The sequence below is a fragment of the Cetorhinus maximus genome, chromosome 7 (assembly GCF_964194155.1).
Source record: "Cetorhinus maximus chromosome 7, sCetMax3.hap1.1, whole genome shotgun sequence".
In the NCBI taxonomy this organism is placed as follows: domain Eukaryota; kingdom Metazoa; phylum Chordata; class Chondrichthyes; order Lamniformes; family Cetorhinidae; genus Cetorhinus; species Cetorhinus maximus.
This window is the reverse complement of record NC_135885.1, coordinates 112703548-112725406: the sequence shown is the minus strand read 5'-3', so window position 1 is coordinate 112725406 and position 21859 is coordinate 112703548. Positions and strand designations below refer to the sequence as shown.

At 42.2% G+C, this 21859-nt stretch overlaps 1 protein-coding gene across 1 annotated transcript in view; it reads left to right on the top strand.

The window, feature by feature from the left end:
• Positions 1 to 21859, top strand: part of LOC144682985 (glypican-6-like) — a 1097394-nt gene that overhangs the window by 1054514 nt on the left and 21021 nt on the right. Inside the window, exon 7 of the mRNA XM_078545918.1 lies at positions 20424 to 20560. Within this exon, the coding sequence (XP_078402044.1) occupies positions 20424 to 20560 (137 nt within the window). The remainder of the gene's footprint in view (positions 1 to 20423; positions 20561 to 21859) is intronic.

The window sequence follows — 21859 nt, the reverse complement described above, 5'->3', positions numbered from 1 at the left end:
CACAACCAACCGATCAAATCTAAGCTCCGCAGTCGTGCCACATCCAGTCGTGAATGGTAATGGACAATTAACTCACTGGATGGATATCCCCATCATCATGGAGGAGCCCAGCATATCAGCGCAAAACCATTTGCTACAATCTTCACCCAGAAATACCAAGTGGATGATCCATCTTGGCCTCCTCTGGAAGTCCACAGCATCACAGATGCCAACCTTCAGCCAATTCAATTCACAGCATGTGATATCAAGAAATGGCTGAACGTACTGGATAGTGCAAAGGCTATCGGCCCCGACAACATTCCGGCAATAGTACTGAAGACTTGTGCTCCAGAGCTTGACACATCCCTAACCAAGCTGTTCTAGTACAGTTGCAACACTGGCATCTACCCGGCAATGTGGAAAATTGCCCAGGTATGTCCTGCACAAAATTGCAGGACAAATCTAACCTAGCCAATTGCCGCCCCATCAGTCTACTCTTGATCATCAGTAAAGTAGTGGAAGGGGTCATCAACAGTGCGATCAAGCGGCACTTGCTTAGCAATAACCTGCCCACTGATGCCCAGTTTGGGTTCTGCCAGGGCCACTCAGCTCCTGACCTCATTACAGCCTTGGTTTAAACATGAACAAAAGAGCTGACCTCCTGAGGTGAAGTGAGAGTGACTGCCCTTGACATCAAGGCAGCATTTGAGCAAGTATGGCATCAAGGAGCCCTAGCAAAACTGGAGTCAATAGGAATCAGGGGGAAAACTCTTCGCTGGTTGGAGTCATACCTAGCAGAAAGGAAAATGGTTGTGGTTTTTGGGGGCCAGTCATCTCAGTTCCAGGGCATCACTCCTCAGGGTACTGTTCTCGGCCCAACCATCTTCAACTGTTTCATTAATGACCTTCCTTCCATCATAAGGTGAGATGTTTTCTGATGATTGCACAATGTTCAGCACCATTTGCGACTCCTCAGATACTGAAGCAGTCCATGTCCAAATGCAGCAAGACTTGGACAATATCCAGGCTTGGGCTGACAAGTGGCAAGTAACATTTACGCCACACAAGTGCCAGGCAATGACCATCTCCAACAAGAGAGAATCCAACCATCACCCTTGATGTTCAATGGCACTTCCATCACTGAATCCCCCACTATCAACATCCTGGGGGTTACCATTGACCAGAATCTAAACTGGACTAGCCATATAAATACTGTGGCTACAACAGCAGGTCAGAGGCTAGGAATCATGTGACGAGCAACTCACCTCCTGACTCCCCGAAGTCTGTCCACCATCCACAAGGCACAAGTTAGGAGTGTGATGGAACACTTGCCTGGATGAGTGCAGCACCCACAACACTCAAGAAGCTTGACACCATCCAGGACAAAGCAGCCCACTTGATTGGCACCACATCCATAAACATTCACCCCCTCCACCACCGATGCACAGTTAGCAGCAGTGTGTACCATCTACAAGATGCACTGTAGGAATTCACCAAGGCTCCTTAGATAGCACCTTCCAAACCAACGACCACTATCACCTTGAAGGACAAGGGCAACATATAGATGGGAACACCATCACCTGCAAGTTCCCCTCCAAGTCACTCTCCATCCTGACTTGGAAATATATTGCCGTTCCTTCACTGTCGCTGGGTCAAAATCCTGGAACTCCCTATCAGCACCGTGGGTGTACCCGCACCACATGGACTGCAGTGGTTCAAGAAGCTGCAGCTCACCACTACCTTCTCAAGGGCAACTAGGGATGGGTAACAAATGCTGGCCCAGCCAGCGAAGCCCACATTATGTGAATGAATAAAAAAAAGCCTTGTCTTTTGCACTGATGTGCTAGTCTCCCACATTACTGAGGATGGGGATATTTATGGAGCTCCCTCCCCTTTGAACACATCAGTTGATTCTACATCTGTGACTTCCTGGGACAGTGCATCATATATTCTGATAAGCCTTGTGTGGAGAAAATCCAACTGTAAACTCCTTATTTTATCTCGATAGCCACCATTTTGACTGTAGCAGCATGTGGTGGGAGGATTAGTTTGTGTCAAACATTATCCATGACTGAAGTGGGACAATTTTCTAAATTGATTTTATGATGCACTACTCCCATGAATTTTATTTGTATTCATATTCCCAAAGGAAGTAAGTTTAGACATTGGTATTACTAAAGAATATCACTAGAGCACTACATCCCAGACATGCCTTCTCCCAGAGCTCGATTCAATTTGTTCTGAATTGTGCTAATCTGGGCACGTGCAGAAAACAAAGTGATGACAGCAACTCTTGCAGCAACAAAGCTGATAAAACAGGGGTTTTAGGGAGTTAATGCTTCCAATTTTCTAGCATAAGCTTCTTCATGTGATTGGAAAATTACTTTCATCTTGAATGTTAATCCTATCCCTTGCCTGCATGGAGATTTAAGTAGTTATCCCTTCGCTCAATAAACCAGAACATGTTCCCGGAGTCCCACAGGATTAGGACATTGCATAGATTGTACTCAGATTGCACTCTTTGCCAGTAGCATTTTCTAGTTAGAGAGCTAAATACACGTGTATTTTTTCTAATTGTTTTTATGAAGAAAGATAAATTTATAATTAGTGTTGGCTTTCAGAATTTCTAATTGTCATCTTATTTGGTAGAATTTAAAAGTGGGTTATGATTCAGGGTTTTCTTCCGATGGTCTCCAATCACCTATCACAACACATACGAGCATATGAATTAGGAGCAGGAGTAGGCCATTCGGCCCTTTGAGTCTGCTCCGCCATTCAATGAGATCAAGGCTGACCTGATTGTAACCTCAACTCCACATTCTCACCTACCCCCGATAACCTTTAACACCCGTGTTAATCAAGAATCTATCCACCTCCGCCTTAAAAATATTCAAAGAGCTCCACAGACTCTCAAATCTCTGACAGAAAGAATTTCTCCTCATCTCTGTCCTAAATAAGCAAACCTTTATTTTAAAACAGTGGCACCTAGTACTAGATTCTCCCACAAGAGGAAACATCCTCTCCACATCTGCCCTGTCAAGGCCTCTCAGCACCTTATATGTTTCAATCAAGTTGCCTCTCACTCTTCTAAACTCCAGTGGATACAAGCCTAGCCTGTCCAACCTTTCCTCTTAAGACAATCCACCCATTCCAGGTTTTAGTTTAGAAAACCTTCTCTGAACTGCTTTTAATATATTTACATCATTCCTTAAATAAGGAGACTGATACTGTACACAGTACTCCAGATGTGGTCTCACCAATGCCCTGTATAACTGAAGCATAACCCCCCCCTACTTTTATATTAAATTTCCCTCGCAATAAATGATAACATTCAATTAGCTTTCCAAATTGCTTGCTGTACCTGTGTACGAGCATAGTTTACTTGCTGTAACAACATGCAAGCTGGACCATTTTTGAACAATGTTAACAGGGCCAGCAGTGAGCAAATCATATGTTGCATTCAGACGAAGAAATCAGCCTGGGACGATTGTCCTTTTAATGGTCTGGCCTTATCTGAATTGAATCAGTGAGCTGCCAGTGCATTACCTGTAGGTAAATCACGAGGTCAATAAACCTGGTGGGGCAGCCAGATGAAGACAGCCTGTGGCACCTAAAAGGGGAGGTGTATGTTTCAATGGCGAACAGAATATTATAGGGCAGAAACTTTGATCAGAGTCCCCAGATTCTTGGACACAATGGTGGAGATGTTCAAGTGATGTAGTGAGCAGCAGAGAGGTAGTGCCTGTTCCTTTGGCTCGCAATAGGAGCCAAGACAAATTAATCAGCAGGCAAGGAAAAGTTTGCAGAGTTTCTAAATGTCACAAGCATACCCTCAGTACTGCCTGCAGTACAATAAAATAGTTTTAGAATTTGATCAGGGGAACAAGGTAATAATCGCCTTCACATCTCTAGCTATGCGCTTTCAGTAATGCACAGTCTCGACATGATGCCCAGTGCTATTAATCCTTCCTTTCCCTGCCTCTGCTCAGTTTAACAGAGAACATTTCACTTTACCTCCTGCTTGCAATCACACCCTCAAAGACTCTTTTTGCCTCAGAACTAATTTGCCCTCTTGCTCACACTTTTGGTTTTTTCCTGTCCTTGTTTAGGCTATGCTAAGCAGCTTATACATCTTGAAAACACTTAAGCAGAGGGGAGAGTTTGAGAACAGAGGGATTTCCTGCCACTCGATAGACACACATCAATAGAAGAGATTACCTCAGTAACATTGGCAGAGAGGACATGCAGCACTGATGGTCAGTCTAGAGGCCTCACATAGTGAGATGCTTGGACAGCTCCCCTCCCTTTTTCTCTTTTTATTTAATTATCTCACACACAATCGTACACTCAGCATGAGAACCTGGTGCTGAATTGTGCTACCATTCAACTCCCACTACTTGCCATTGCTAATTCTTGTTACATACACCCTTTTCTAGGTCCATCAGATAATGTCACTTAGACTGAGGGAGGGATAGAAACCTCTTTTGGAGCAGAAGGGCAAAAGCTCACTTGATCTTGAATCTCTTTATGAATACGGACCCATGAAAGCGTGGCCACATGATCCTTCTGATTTTTTAGGTTTTAAGCACCCACAGGTGCATTTGGTCTGAATTTCCCAAGCACCAACACAGGAATCAGTGCCACGTGCCACCAGAGCGAGAGGAGTCTGAGCACTACTGAACAGGAGCAGGTGGAAGTAATGATCAGGAATCAGCTCATGAGACAACCAGCTTGCATTCTATTTCTGTTTAAACGGTCAAAGGTGCAGACTTTACAGATGACAGTCTTTAAAAAAAGATCACCAGTAATTGCTGATATGTTGCACTGCCTGCAAGGGAGCTTCCAGAACATATCTTTTCCCTCTTTATTTGCTCATGGGATGTGGGCATCGTTGGCTAGGCCACATTTATTGCCCAGCCCTAGTTGTCCTTGTTCAGAGGGCATTTAAGAGTCAACCACATTACTGTGGGTCTGGATTCACATGTAGGCCAGACCAGGTAAAGACAGCAGATTTCCTTCCCTAAAGGGTATTCATGAACCAGATGGGTTTTTACAACAATTGACAATGGTTTCATGGTCATCATTAGACTTTTAATTCTCAATTTTTATTGAAATTCCACCATCTGCCGTGGTTTGATTCAAACCCGGGTCCCCAGAGCATTACCCTGGGTCTCTGGATTAATAGTCCAGCGACAATACCACTATGCCATCGCCTCCCCCCCCCAGAACTGGTAGAAGGTGTCCACTACCAACTTGTGCCAGATTCTGGCATATAGCATCAACAGTCTACAGTCAACCATGGAGTGTGTGGTCATGTCAATGATAGCTGGAACTGGGCCCTCTGTGGCAATTGTGGTGGCATCTCTCAGGGATGCACACACTGGGGACATACAGGCTCTGCTGCTCACACATCTCCTCCTGAGAGGTTGAGAGACCAATTGGACAGGCCCTTCAATGCATTCATAGCTGCCCTATAATCTGCTCTCCAGCAGATCAATGAAGATACCTAGCTGTAGCATAGTACCAGGGGCAGTCATGCAATGGAGATGTAACATGACCTAAATTGTCTTCTCCTGTTCCTGTGAAACCATCTCTTCAGATAATAGCACAGTTGGACCCTTTCTATCCCTGAACCAATACCTGCCCTGGTCCAGAAAGCCAACCGAAACCATGTGGCTCTAGTCTGAAGCCAGGCTTTTCAGGTCAGTGACCACATGCACCTGAAGGAAAATTGACCGAGCCACAGAAGCTTGCTACTTCTCACACAACAGCCATTGAGGGAAGCATCTCAAGGGAAGGCAACAGCAGGGAGGATAGCATTTAAGGGAATTACTAGGGCTCATAGCAGGGCAATAATTATAGTTTTGCATTTGCATAAGGCTGTAAAATTGTAATCCTTTCTGAAATCTTTGTTTAGACAGAACTATTCCTGTAATAGCTGGTGATCCTGCAATGTCAGTTATTGTAAAGCTCAGTGCTGGTCTTCAGGCAGAAGCAATTTTCAAAGGCAGAAAGATTGAGAAAGATGTTGAACGTGACAGTTGGTGTAGGGGAGCAGGGACTGGTCAGAACTCTTCAATGAGCTGCTGTTGAAGAATCTGACTGCAAGCAGCTTTCAACCCATCCCACTTCCTTACCATCCTGACTACCATCAGTGTCATCTCCCTCATCAATAGGTGGCTCCATGTGCTGAGCCTGTTACAGAGCAAAGTTATGCAGCATATACAAATTGCTGTCACGTAGGACACTGTGAGCTGTATTAAAATTAAAATTAGTCTAAGCATTATCATTTGAATTGTCACTTGAGGCTGCAAATCGCTTGATACAAGATCTAGTGACATGGATATGAGTATAGTGCAGAGATGACCAAACCTTTTAAACTTACAGCTGCAAGCAATAATCTTCAGGCACTTGAGAGCTGCAAGGCACGGACAATCTTTATAGATATTTTTACTACTTCATTGAATTATTTGTTATATTTTACCTACATTCAATTCTGTTTACTATAATCATAATATCTTTTAAGTAAGATGATACTCACAGTCATCAAGGCTAATCACTGCTCGAGCTAGAGACCTTGTGTGTCTCCATCCTGGATACAAGTCTTTGAACCAGAGAAGCCGCTCCAAAATAGCTCTGACGGGGACACGTAGCCCCACATCAGACCGGTGAGAAACTATGTAAGGAATCTCGCAATGGCGCTAGGGTGGAGACTGAATCAATCATGGACTTGCTGAGCAGCAGAACAAATTCAAGATCAGCTGAAATGGATCCTTGATCGTTTGTGTAATTCTCCTCCCTCCCTCATTCCAGTGCTGCTGCCTGCTGTCCAGTTCTCTCCCTCTGTGAAACTGTTCATGGTCAAGGCTATACCTGGCTGTTTACCTCCCTCCAATGTGCAATGTAACGATTTCATGGCACAAGAACTGAGTCGCACTCTTATGCTTAAAAGAGCCTCATGCTGCTCACAAGCCAGCTGCCAAACATTGGTTCATGAGAGGACTCATCAGCCAAATGTGTAGGGTGTAGTCCTTGCCCCCAAGATGCCAGCCTCTCACTTGCTATGCTGTGGCGAAGAGTGTGGGCTAGAAGATTGCCCCATGTTAAAGGCCAGGAAAGTGGGCACAGATCTGCATGATGCATTACAGTTGATCACACAAGTTGTTGCTCACAGACATGTCAATGCCTGACACCAGATTCTCGAAGCAACTGTTCTACTCAGAATTCCATTGTGACAGGAGACTCCCAGGAGACAGCAGAAATGCTTTGGGGATGTTCTGAAAGCGTTCCTGAAGAGGTCAGACATCCCCACTGACTCATGGGAGTCCCTGGCTTGTAACTGACCAAAATGGAGAAGGTTTATTTGGGAGGACACCGAACACATCGAGAGACTTTGTCGAGGCATCGGAGAATACGCAAAAACCTCCAAACTGCCCATCTACCTGACCCTTCAAGCACCACCTGTCCCACATGTGACAGAGTCTGGAGATCGCACATTGGATTTATCAGCAATCTCAGAACCCATTGAAACAGAATGGAAGCAAGTCATCCCCAGTCCAAGGAGAAGACACACCAGTTGCACAAAAATGGAGAGGAGACTCCGATGATTCAGGACAATATGGGAGCAGTCAAAGATACCCTAGACTTGGAAGAATTCTGCAATCTGTGTGAACCATAAAGTCATTTTCTGTTGTTTCTGGTTATAGGGAAAGTGAGGAAGGCTTTTTCTATAGAAAACACTGAATCAGTCACCTGCTTAATGCAATCATGAAGTGTACACTGACTGATGTTACTGATGTCTCCTGCAACCATTTGGAGAGAGCTGGAAGTGAAGAGGTTCAAAGTTGGAGTGACCTTGCCTGCCACAGGTAATGCTGTACTAGCTGTGGAGGCTGGTTGCAGGAGGTCACAAAACACTGACTGTTTCCCTAGAGAAACAAAGCCTCTATACGCACTGCTACACAGACAGCTCCATGTATTTGTTCCTATAAACTCTGTTGGAAGGGGAAGGAGTCCTGTGAGCATATCTTCCGCAGTTCGTTCCTCCATCCCGCTGCTTCTCTTCTTCCTCTTGTTGCCAGAGTGGAATTGTCAGAAGGGAACCAATGAAGAAAGTGTGCCAGCTGACACATCACCCATTGTTCATTGGCAATACCAAAAACTCTTTATTAATGAGTTCCTCCCTGTTTCCTATAGGAGTTCAGAGCAAACACACCAGGCCTAAGTCAGCACTTGAAGTTGTTCACAGATCTGGACCTGTTTCTGGCCTTATTTTTGAGTGAAAGTTGCATGGTAGAGAAACAAAAATGGTGCCCCAAACATATAGCCTTGGAAGACGGATTGGTAAATTCCTGAACAGGGAAGGAATGAGAGGCCCCTCCCTTCCATTCGGCAAAGAGGGACATGGGCGGTTAATTGAGTTCATTGGATTTGTAATACTTGGCTGGTGGGTAAGAGTGGGAACTTACAGGAGGAGGTCACAACCTATCTCTGGCAGTCAGGTCAATGGTAGGGTGGGACTTGGGGGCAAAGACAATCCGGGGTGGGGGTGGTAAAGCCCAGGATAAGAAGGTCCAAGGCTTCTTTTTCAATACTCCTCCTGGCCTGCAAGGAAACATTAAAAAAAATTAAAACTTACTGCCCAGGTCTCTAAGGACCTACAATCCACATGCAGACAGGTTTGGACCTGATAAGAAAGGTCTCACTGCTTTCCCCACTCACACCTTGGACTAAAATTGCAGTTTGGATGCCGTTGTCATCATTGGCATAGTTAAAACAGGACCTGCTGCTTTCCTGCATGTGTCCTGTTCATCTGCTCAAGAGAGTAGATAAATATTCAAACCTGATGGAAACAATGCAAGATTACAATTGGACAAGTCATTTCCCCTTATTTTTACTGCTTCTTGCCCAGTTTCTGCCAGGCAGAGGAGTTAAAATCGAGGATTGCGAGCTACAGACCCAGACCTAGAGCCAGAAGCTAACATACGGGAGATTAGTGTTTGCATTTAGAAATTTGGAATTAGTCAAGGTTGGCATTTTCAACAGTCAAGTGGCAGAATGATTCACAGTGAATCCAAATAAGGCTTGAATGTGAGGACTATTCATTCTTACAGAAAATCTATTGACAATTGAATGGATCAAGTTCACCAAAGAATATAGAACTTTAATAGGGTTGTGTGAGAGCAGTAACAGCTATGACTGTCATGCTTCAGTCCTATTTACCTTGTTCCTGTTGTTGCTCAAGGCTTGCATATTTTTTAATAGGTGGAGATAGATAAGCCCAAGCAAATGCGGGCTTCTAATGCTTTTTAAGTTCATAGAAAATTGCACAACTGTCATCAATGGGACTGTATCAACATAAAAGTGATTAAACGCTGCGGTCAGAGTTACTGACAGATACACATCTGCGTCATCCAATCCCTTGATTCTTTTGTCTATTTTGATTTCTGGATATCTAACTTTCCCATCTTCTCAATCAATCGCATTCACATGGCTTCTTTCACCAAGGGGAATGTAGGACCCAGCTGTTTCACTATCTCTGCTGGCAGTGATAGTCTGCTGCCAGATGCCAACTTAGTGCAGAGCATGAAGCACGATTAAAAAGTCACCCTGCTGGAGACAAGATGCTGTGCCACTGTCATGTTTCTTAACTAATTGGCTGGAGAATATCAGTTAAAAAGCAGAATTAAATTATTCTTTGCTATTTGAAGAAATAAGTAGCTCATTGTAAAAATGTGTTTTCAGGAGCAGTTAGCAGCTTCTCCTATTAGACTGATGCAGTGAAGGTATATGACTCACTCAGGAAAGTTAGAGCGTGGGATGAAATATTGTCTTGCTTCATCATTAATTTCCTAAAATACAAATGGTTTGTCAAGTTCTTAGCCCTTTGCTCATGTGCTGCTGTAGTCACTTGTTTGTTGATGTGGAAACACACTAATTGGCCTTGGTGGACAGAAGCTTTAATGGAGTGGTGGCATGGCTTCTGCATTGCAGAGCATGAAAGAACTGTTTACAGTGCATGTCTCTGTGTCAAAGAGATTAGCACAGTCTGAATTTGACCTTTCTATCCGAAGATTTGTCTTTGAATTGTAGTTTGTATGTACTACAGATTTCAGGGTAGGTTTGGTGGATATTTATGTGATAGCATTTATGTAAATTTGGAGAGCATTGTAATGTCAGCTTATGAAAATATTTTGTGCAGTAAAATAAATTAATTATGTCTGCAGTGGAGATTCTTTGTTGTATTTGCTGGATATTACCCCTTTTATAGAGAGAGAGAAGAAATGAATTCAGCTAAGGCCAATACTGCTAGTTCTTGCTGTGTGCAAGCTCTTTGGTTTAATGGTAAAGATTGAGTGGTGCTGCCCCCTACTGATTATATGGTTAATCTAATTTCCCAATGCACCTAAAAAGTGTGAACATCAAGGTACGGAGCAGTGACTGATACAAACAGTTAAAACTACAGGGGTCTCCTTAGACACTAAGTTATATAGATTTTGTTTTATGGAGGAACATAGTTTTATAAAGATTTATCAAAGTATTTCCTTAGGGAGATAAATTACTGTAGCTATTAAAGCAAACTAGAAGAAGATTTACAGCAGAAAGAAAAATGTGAAGGTATCATTCATTTACACTGCAGACAAGCTGTAGCATCTGCTCTGTACAAGATGTCAGGCTAGAATGTATCAAGGGAAATCTTTGTTTTCTCTTTTGTGCCACTGTGGATAGAATTAAACAGATTTCTATATTAGTATTGCACAAAATTAGTGTTGTAAATGGAGACTCCAAGACCCAGTGGTTCAGCAGTGCAAATTACACATGTATCAAGGTATTTTGATGTAAAATAGATTTATAAATTGTGTATTGTTTGTTTTCATTAACTTTGTAAAGTCCAATTCAATATGTTTTATTCTGAATAGCAAGTAGATTGTTTTCTACTAGCGGCTCCTGTCTATAGTTTAGTTTCCATGGCCAGCTGTCATATTGTTCTCACATGTTACCCAATGAGCCCCATGACACACAAGATAACAAGACTTCGTGAATGAAAACATTCCTGAAAGGGTCAAGCACTTGACATAGGGCAATTTAGTCCATGAGGTTTCTGATGATCTTTACCTTCAGAGAGATGACTAAATTTGACCTTTCTGTGAGAACTTTCATCTTTAAGGCTCCCGGCAGAAATCCATTAGTTTAAACAATGGAAAATTGTGTGGGGAGTATGTGAGGAGGGGAAGATGTGCACATGACCAAATTTCTGCCAAGTACTGCCATCATTAGAATCTCATGATGAACATTAAAAACAGGTTAAAGATTCAACAATTTAATTTGAAGCTGCTGGCATGCTGAGGAATTTGAGTCTCACATTGTTAACTTTACACACTGACACAAATTACATTACAGTAATAAAGCTACTCCAATTATCAACAATAGCTTTATTACAGTAATAGTTGGATAAAACACTGGGAAGGATATTTCCCTCTATGTCTCTTCCAGTTTTTCACCTTTTTCCCTTTCCTCTACGTGCTATTTTTATTAATTTAACTTGGAATTTGTTTTATTTGCCACTTTATAACATTTTTAACATTGTGGAATAAAAAGGGCCTCCAGTTGGCTAAAAACTGACTCCAAATGAATCTGCAGAACGAGAACGGGTCAACTTTGAACAGAGTCTCTACTCATCAGAGCAGGGTTGCCACTGCATAGGTTATCTCATTCACAGTGTCAGTGCTTTATTCAAATCCAGTTGACATAGTTTGACCATGGCAGCCCAAGGGTTTTAAAAATTGAAATAAAGCAAAATTTGAAGTATGGCATGGTTGCATAGCCATGGAGTACCAGGATATTGTCTAATGCCTGCAACCTCTAACAGGCTGAATGCACACTGGTGTTGTCACCTTTTGGGGAGCTGCTAAACAGGTTCCAACCTTTCTCCATAAGGAAGAACAATGATAAAACAAATCACAACAGAATACTCATGTGCACCCTTCGAGCTGAGTTTCTGGAAGAACTGGAAGCAGGCTGCTTAGCTCCCCTCTGCACCTTGATATCAAAAAATAAACCAATAAGTAATATATTTGATACTATTTATCAATATCTAATACCTAATGATTTAGATTAAGACATTGACACCATGATGGGTTGAATGATTGTGCAGTGCTGTGTATGTATGTAACAGCAGTTACAAACGACTCTTTAGCATGACAACAAATTTTCTTTTGAGTTTAAAAATATCAATTATAACAACAAATTCTATTTATATCATGCCTTTAACATAAAAAAAATTAACCCAGTCCTTTTCAGAAAAGGGATATTGAAAATAGACACCAAGCCAGTAAAACAGAGTTGGGAATGGTGACAAAAAGTTTTGTCGAAAGGATGATTTATGAACAAGCTTTTTAAAGTGAAAATAGGGTTGGAAATGTGGAAATGAAATTGATGTGAAAATACTTTCTGGCTTTTTTTAAATGAAGGAAATATTAATTTATTCATATTAACTCACTGTGAAGTTATTAAGTAAATAGTTATCAATATTGAATGATTTGGAGTAAGACATTGGCACCATCATGTACAACTCTTGGGCTGAATAGTTGTGCAGTGCTGTGCATGTTTGTATGTATGTTTGCCTGTGTGTATATGCTTCAGTATTGTATCTCTGTTTCAAGTAGCCCATTGAACAAACTCATTCTTTTAGGGAAAAGGCTTGGCTATTCACCCAGTCCATCCTAATTTAGAAATGGATGACACAGGGTATGTCCTAATAGCTAATTTCCTAAAAGCGTTTGAACAAAGGAAAGCACTGCAATAACAGTCTATTAGAAGAAATGTCTGTCAATCATGTACCGCCTTCCCCGATGATGCTCTCACATTGAAAGAAATTGCAAGAATTGGCATCATCTGATGTTAAGTATTGATTCTGAAGATGATTTGGGCTGTTAGTTTGTTTGTGCAGGAAGTACAGTGATGCCTTACCCTCAAACCATGCAGTCAAAAATATTGCTATGATATATGATACAATAGACTATTATTTGGTAGGAGTTCATAATGGGATAATTTTGCATTATCCTTAATTTTTATTTTCATTGACTTCAATAGAAAATCAGGAGAGAATTAACTTGGGCTATCACCCAAAGTCAAACTTCCCCTATGCATCTAACATGGCAACACTGAGATATTCACCCAGACACTGGCCGGAATTTTCCGTGCCACTGGCGGTGGGCGTGATAAGTGGCTTGATCGGACAATATGGCATGATCGGTTTCACAACAGCTCAGCCCGCCGACAGTGGTCCACAATTCCTGCCATCGGTCGTCGGGAACCTCATTGTAATACATCAGCATATCATTATCAGGCCATCCCACCAGGCTGTTGCACCCCTGCTGGATCGCCTGTCCACATCGCTCAAAAGCACGCCGATGTGTTTCACAACAGCACAGAGGTGACATGCACTTGGCGGCCTTCACTTTGGGTGAACTGGAGATGGGTGCACAGCAACATTCTGCAGAGCTCGCCAGGGTCACCTGTTGCTTTACAGGCTTCAGGGGCATCTCCGTCGCAACACACAGTGGACTACATCAACCACAGGGGCTTCCATTTACTGAATGTGCAGCTGGTGTGCGACCACCAGAAACACATCCTGCAGGCGTGCGCACGGTTTCCAGGGAGTGTGCACAACACCTAAGTCCTCAGTCAGTCACAGATCCCTGGCACCTTCCAGGGTCCACAGAGGCTGCAGGGTTGGCTCCTCGGGGACAAGGGCTACCTGTAGAGGATGTGGCTGATGACACCCGTGTGGTGGCCTCAGACTGCAGCAAAGCGACAGTATAATGAGGCTTGTGCTGCAGCTCGCATCTTGATAGAGCAGACTATCGGGATGCTGAAGATAAGGTCCCAGTGCCTGGACTGGTCTGGTGGAACCCTGTAATATAGTCCGCAGAGGGTGTCACACATCGTCATCGTCTGCTGCACCTTTTACAACCGGTGCTCCAATGGGGAGATGAGCTGGCTGAGGAGCTGCACGTCTCCTCCGATAAGGAGGACGCCGACAGGGATGAGGATGAGGAGGTCCTCAGAGGCGACGGTGACAGGGATGAGACTCTCACACTGGCTAGACAAGGCAGGTGCACTCGGGAGGCCCTCATAGCGGAGGATGATGACGACATGCAGTGAGGTGACCCCATAGTTCCTCACACTGCATTTGTGAATCCTTTCTGCAACCTCTATAATGCTGTCACATTCTTCCTCAAGTGTGGCATGCAGAAGTGGACGCAGTACTCCAGTTGAGGATAAACCAGTGTTTTATGGAAGTTTAACACAACTTCCTTGGTTTTGTACTCTATGACCCTATTGATAAAACCAAGGATGTCACATGTTTTATTAACCAGTCTCTCAACTTGCCCTGCCACCTTCAATGATTTATCCACATATACACCCAGGTTCCTCAGCTGCTGCACCCACTTTAGAGTTGTACCCTTTATTTTGTTTTGTCTCTCATGATTCTTTCTATCAAAATGAATCACATTGCATTTCTCTGCATTAAACATCATCTGCTAGTTGTCCAGCTATTCTGCCAACTTGTATGCGTCTTTTTGAAGCTCTACATTATCCTCAATGTTCACATTACTCCCAGTTTCATGTCATCTGCAAATTTTAAAATTGTGCCCTCTACACCAAGATCTAGGTCATTGATATATATCGGGAAGAGTAGGGGTCCTAACACCAATCTCTGGAGGACCCCGCTATAAACCTTCCTCCAGTCTGAAAAACAACCGTTCATCACTATTTGTCTTTCGTCACTCAACCAATTTCATCTCCATGTTGCTACTATCCCATTCATTCCATGACCTCTAACTTTGCTCACAAGTCTTTTGTGCAACACCTAATCAAATACTTTTTAGAAGTCCATGTACACCACATCAACAGCATTATCCTCATCAACCCGCTCTGCCACCTGGTCAAAAAACTCAATCAAATAGTTAAACATGATTTGCCTTTACCAAATCCATGCTGGCTTTCCTTAATCAAGCCACATTTGCCCAAGTGACTATTAATTTTCAAGATGATAAGAGTTCTTGAGAGTGTAGATGAAGAAAAATAGTTCCTTCTGGCAAGTGGATGAATAACTAAAGTTCCATAGATTCAAAATGATTGACAAAAGATCTAGAGAGTAGGTGAGAAATGTTGACACAAAGTTAGAGATCTGGAACTCTCCTCCTGAAAAGGTGGTGGAAGCTGATTCCAGAAATAATTGTAAATGGGAGTTGAGAATGGAGCTTGAGGATGATGTTACGGACAAAAAACGGGGATGTGGGTCTAAGGCAAGCTTGTCCAACCTTTTCACTCGAGGAGCCACATTTGCATTTCTTTCTCACTCATGATGAGCAAATTTCGGAAAGATAAGGTTTGGCACAACAATAAACAACAATTTCAAAAATAAAGTTGAGGTATTAAGAAAAGAATCAATTCCTGAGCAAAAGTAAAGCAATTTCATGACGATAAATTGTTAAGTTAAAAAAGAGTAATTAATAAAAATGGCCAGAGTGTGACAGGGTTGGTGTGTCTCCAGCTCACTCCCAGTCTCAGGGTACTAACTTACTCACCCTCACCCATTGAGTGGGTGGCTATGTATGTGTTGTGTGTTGGTGAGAGTGAGAGAGAAACTTAAGACTAGAAGCAAGGCAGACACTCACTCTTTCCCTATCTCCCACATACTCTCTCACACACACACACTCACTCTCTCACTCACATACACACACACACACTTACTCTCTCACTCCCACACAAACACACTCATTCTTTCACTCCTACACACACACAACACACTCTCTCACTTCCATACACACATACTCTCTCACTCACTCCCACACACACACACTCACTCACTCTCTCACTCACATACACACACACTTACTCTCTCACTCCCACACAAACACACTCATTCTTTCACTCCTACACACACAAACACACTCTCTCACTTCCATACACACACACTCTCACTCACTCCCACACACACACACTCACTTACTCTCTCACTCACATACACACACACACTTACTCTTTCACTCCCACACAAACACACTCATTCTTTCACTCCTACACACACACACAACACACTCTCTCACTTCCATACACACACACTCTCTCACTCACTCCCACACACACACTCACATACTAACTCGCACGCATACACACACACACTCACTTTCTCACTCCCGCACACACACTCTCTCACTCCCGCACACACACTCTCTCACTCCCGCACACACACTCTCTCACTTCCACACACACACACACTCACTCACACACACACACATACCAACTCCCACGCATACACGCACACACTCACTTTCTCACTCCCACACAGACACACTCTCTCACTCCCACACACACACATTCACTCTCTCACTCCCACACAAACACACTCACTCTCTCACTCCCACATACACACATACACTCACTCTCTCACTCCCACACACATACACACTCACTGACTCCCACACACACTCACTGACTCCCACACACACTCACTCACTCACACACACACTCACTCACTCTCTCACTCCTGCACACAAACACTCACTCTCTCACTCACACATACACACACACCCTCACTCTCACATTCACACACTTACCACGGCACCATCTCCTCCCCAGGCCTGCCGCAACTTCGCCCTGCCCGGTCCATTGCAACACGCCAAAACTTTGCCTTCCCTGGGCTTCAGCCCCCACCGTGCTTTAGCTCCACAGGCTCCAGCCCTGCTATGCCATCACCGCACTTCGCTTCCCGTGCGCCCAGCAGTCCTCAGTACACTCACCGCCGCCGATGTTTGCCGCTCTTCCAATCAGAGACTGTTTCTTTCCCTCATTTGCTGCAATGCGGGAAAGGAATGGCCTGTGATTGGACAAGCAGCTCCATGCAAAACCTTTAATTTCACTTACCTGCATTTTGAACTTTGCAGTTTGTCTTACCGGCTTTTGAACAGTAGCGCTGTGGGCCACATGATGGGGTTTCACAGGCTGCAATATAAGTTCCTATGGTTCTATGATTACACAATAATTAATTTTGGAAATGGCATTATTGAACACAATGGCCTAAATTTTCCTATTGTAGGATTTATGGTAACCATTTAAATATTTAAATGGACTACTGTTGATGTTACTATTGTTAAATGTAGGCTACTATTAATATTCTACTCCATAAGATGTTAATAGTTTAAAAAGATATATATAAAACATTGCAATGGGAGGTCAGAGAGTTGGCAGCGGGCTTACTGCTGATTGAGTCAACAAGCCCCAATAAAATGTATAACCTCTGCATTTTATTTTCCTGCAAATAAATTATGTGGTGAATGTACTAACAGTTGCTTTACAAGAGGTTATTGGAGATAACCTTGAGGTGCTCAGTAATGTTGATTGCTGGTTAAATCTTATCAGACCTCGTGTTTAGCAGAGAAATTTTGCTGAGAAGTTTGTAATGCTTAGCTCTTAAAATTTGAAGTTTTGAACTGTGCAAAGACAATACTGAAACTTCCATCTGCAAAAACATAGCTCCCAACTTGTGTGTAAAATTCACTGAAGCACAGCAGGTGGGTGATTGGGGTGGGGGAGTGGATGGAAGTAAAGCATTGTCTTAAAATATTCGTCATTTTAAATGATCAATTCAAAGACATTGAAGAGAATGTGCGCTGATGCTGGGCTCTTGAGTGAGAGTTAACCTTTTCCTAACATTACAAACGCACGTGCAGTCTGTTTTCCTATCACCAAAAAGGTTTTGATTGTACTATCATTGGTGGAAATTAGCTGGATGAGCTTCATGTGGGTCAAGGATTTTCCTTGTGGGCTCATTAGTCCAAAATTTCCCTTATTTATTTTAGTAAACACGAAAATTGCAAACGCATTGGCAAAGAAGCCCAGGCAAGCGTTTTCTTAAGGTAGAAGTGACTCAAGAGACATTGTGCAGTTTAACAATGATTTTATTCTGAAATTTTACTTTGAAATTTGAACAAAGGATGTATTTGCATAGCAGATGCAGCTCTTTAAAAGATGGGAAAGAGAGAGAGAGATAAAACAGCAATATGTCAACAGGCAAGAGTGCAGACTTGGGTAACAGCTATTCACACAGCCACTGCAGTATAAACACACCCTACAGAGTAAGGGCCTGTCCTGATCAGTGCCAAAGAGGATGTCTTGTTCCATTCTTTCCAAAATTAAGTCAGGCTCAAACTCTGGATATGTGTCAGTGTAAAGTGCAAACTGCTTCACACCAACACTAAATGTTTACATACAGTCAGAGGGAGAGGTTGCTTTGTGGAATTCAGATTTGTTTAGGAGAATACTTTTTTCATTTTCTGATCTCTGGGACTTAATAACAATTCATATAAACCAAGTAATTATTTCATCTTAGAGAAGCCAATCTTCTGTAAAATGAAAAATGCAAAGTGACAAAAAAAGAAAATGGAGAAGCCTAATGGATTAAAGGGAGAAAACTCATAAAGAGGGTTGAGGCACTTTTTAGTTAAGACTTGAAAGGAATAGATTGCTCATGAATGTCTATCTGTATATGCCTGTAATTGAGACTGTTAATTTTCCACCCTCGTGTTAGCAGAGCAAAGGAGAGTAAGAAAAAAGCATTTGGTGTTATATATCAGGCTACAGTGACTTCCTATTTGTAAGACATGGGGTTTGGCATTATACTCACTGTTAGTGTCAGCAATATTCCTTGGAGAACTTCATGAGTATAATTGGTTGTAACAGAGGGCGATCACATCAAAAGTTCCTGAGTATAATTGCTTGTGTGATACCAATGTACTTATCCAAAGCCCATGTCACATGAAACTAAGAGTAGGCAGTGCAGTGCATTTGCAAAAAAGCAGAATAGTAAATGGATTCTTAGGCAGTTTACTTAGCTTGCACTCAATGCCTCCTCAGAGCACCATTGTGTTGACTTGTCACCTATGTTACATTCAAGAAGACTATGTTCTTATTCTTTCCTAAAAATGGATTATCTTTAAATTAACTTATGTTGTGTTAAACAGTTTTTACGTAGTAGGAACAACCAGTTAAAATTAACTTCAAATTCGCTTTTGTCATCATTAGCAGAGCTTATTCAAGCTATTGCTTCTGTAAATCACTTTACTGCAGATAAATTTCTGAAATCCAGCCACTCTGGTCATCAAAGTTGACAGTCGAACCGATATGACATTTTTCCATAATAGGAGGCAAGTACTGCACTTGACTCTCGTACGTCTTGTACAATTGACAGAAGCTATGATCAGCTTTGCCATCAAACCAGGATAACTGAATAACCAACAAGATGCTTTGAGTCATGTCTAATTACTGTTCTGCATTTACTGAAAAACATGATCACTATAGTAGCATCTCCCGATGAAGCATTGCAAGTTTATGTCAATAACCCTTTTAATGGGGAATGGTCTCTGTGAATAGAAAACCTCTTTTCCCTTTTCATTTCCTAATTCTAAAACATTTCCTGGTGCTCAATGAAAGCATAAATGTGAAACGGTTGTGGATAGTTTGAAACTATTAGTGTTTCCTTTTGCTCCACTTAGGTGAGCATACAGGATAGAAACATGTCCTGACTGCTGACTAATTTAAGGAAGGTCACAGCTGTACAGTTTGTCACGGGAGTGCATTTTTCCACTTCCAAAATCGGTTAGTGACAGCTTTGTTCTTTGGTGAGTCAAAATGCCCAGATGATCAGATGTGCAGAGCTGAAGAACAACATCCTTTCAGTGACGTATTGAAGTAAAGTTTCCACAGACCTCCAGATTTCACAGCCTATTAATTAAACTGGCAGAACAACCTGCCCTTCCACCCTAGAACAAGTCCAAGCTGTGATGTAATGGGAATAAGGTATTGATGCCTGTCTCTGGGTTATGTACGTTACATCAGGTTCTTTTACAAAGAATACAATCCAGACCATTATAGTAAATGCTCAGTTACAATTTCCAACCAACATTGGACTGAGAGTACTTGAGATGAATGATTGTTTCCTTGAAATTTCCAAATTATAGCTGTTAAAATTTCCCTTGTCAGTAGAATGAGCTGAGGATACTGCTACATGTCTCTATTAAGGCCTCCTTTGAATAGAAATCTTCGACTTCAGAATTATTGCAGGAATGAAGCTATATATGCAGTGTATTCCAAAACCTTTGTAACAATATTGTCACTGTCTTTTTATTACTTTCAAACAACAACTTGGTTTAGTTATGTTTTGCCTAAGCAGATTAGTTTTTAAGATCAAACAAAGCAAAAATCTCTCAACCTCTATAGATGGAAAGTGACATTTTGAACCTGTACATATATAAATGCCAGTCTCCCTTATTGAAGGCCATTGTAACATTATCGCCATCATTCCCATTTTAATTTTTACTACCCTGTTTGGCTGGTATTGATGACTAAGATACTCTTTTCTCTTGTGACATCTTCAGGTTACCGATGTTAAAGAGAAACTGAAGTTGGCAAAGAAGTTCTGGTCCACATTGCCTTACACCATTTGTAATGATGAGAAAGTGACAGCTGGGGCGCCTGTTGAAGAAGACTGCTGGAATGGACATACCAAGGGCAGGTGAGCTATAAAATGGAGGAGACTTTCCTATCTTCAGGAACCTGCAACTGGTACACTGTTCCTACTCACTCACAAACAGGTGGTCAGACAGGGTGGTGGCAGCTGCTGGATGTTGCTGGTGTAAGGACGGTGCTGGGAGTTGTCAAGTGTGCAGTGTCAATTAGAGCCAATTAGTTCCAGTTTGAAAATTCTTTGGGATAACTGTGTTATTTCAAGAAGAATAACAGAGTATGATGAAACGCAATAAGTCAGATTGAACTTGCAATTAATTGATGTGCTAAATAAAGCAGGGTATTTTGCATTGCTTGGCAAACTATCTATTCGCCATATTATACTGGGCGTTAAAGATGAGTTTTACTGTAAAATAAACTCCAGTAAGTTCATTAGCCCCTTTATTACAAATATACATTTCTGGATATCCGCCACTAAATCACAGCCCCTAATGTACATCATGCATTATCCAGGTTTCCATGTAAAGTTATTCTAATGTTATCCCATCTTGATTAGTAGTGCCATTAATGCCCCTTCAGCGCACTTAGACCCCATGAAGGGCAATAACCCATGTTAGTATTACTCACCTTCAGTCCATTATGAAACTTCTGACTACCTAACCCTGTTTCCCCTTTGCTTTTTATGTTGAAGCAATTATGACATTATATATGCATAGGACATCTGTCTCAAAATTGACATCTTTGAAAGCACTTAATGAGCTAAAAATTAATATAACACAATCCTATAATTTGACCAAATATGTGAATTTTAAGAATGGAAGAATGTAAAAAAAATCTTCTACGCTGACTCATTAAATAAAGTATGCTATACAGTGTGGTATTGTGCCAGCTTTGATCTCTGGTCTGTGCTGATCTCAGCTAGGGCAGTCATGGGAATGCCATGCTTGACATCACATTTTTGAGATAGGGTAGTGGGGAATGTTAGCTTGGGATCTTGAGATCGTAATCTGTTGGCTCATTGCTGAAAAGTGGTTTTGCGTGCAGGTCACAGTGGGGACAGGTCATGGATTGGCTTTGGAAACCCTTGGTTAAAAAGCCTACTGCCACACTAGACTTACACATAAAGAATAGCCTCAAGGCCTTAGAGGGCTGCGAGCACCCTGGAAACCAATTCTAGGTTAGATAATACCCTCAGGAGAGGAGGAGGAAAGAGGACAACATTGAAGGAAAAAATCAGCAGACTATAGTTATACCCTTCTAGTTCAGAATGAGATGGTGTAGCAGAGAGGTTTGCAGTGTTTATGTGACTCTCTGAATTCTGCTATTTGATTGCACACTTTCAGTTCTA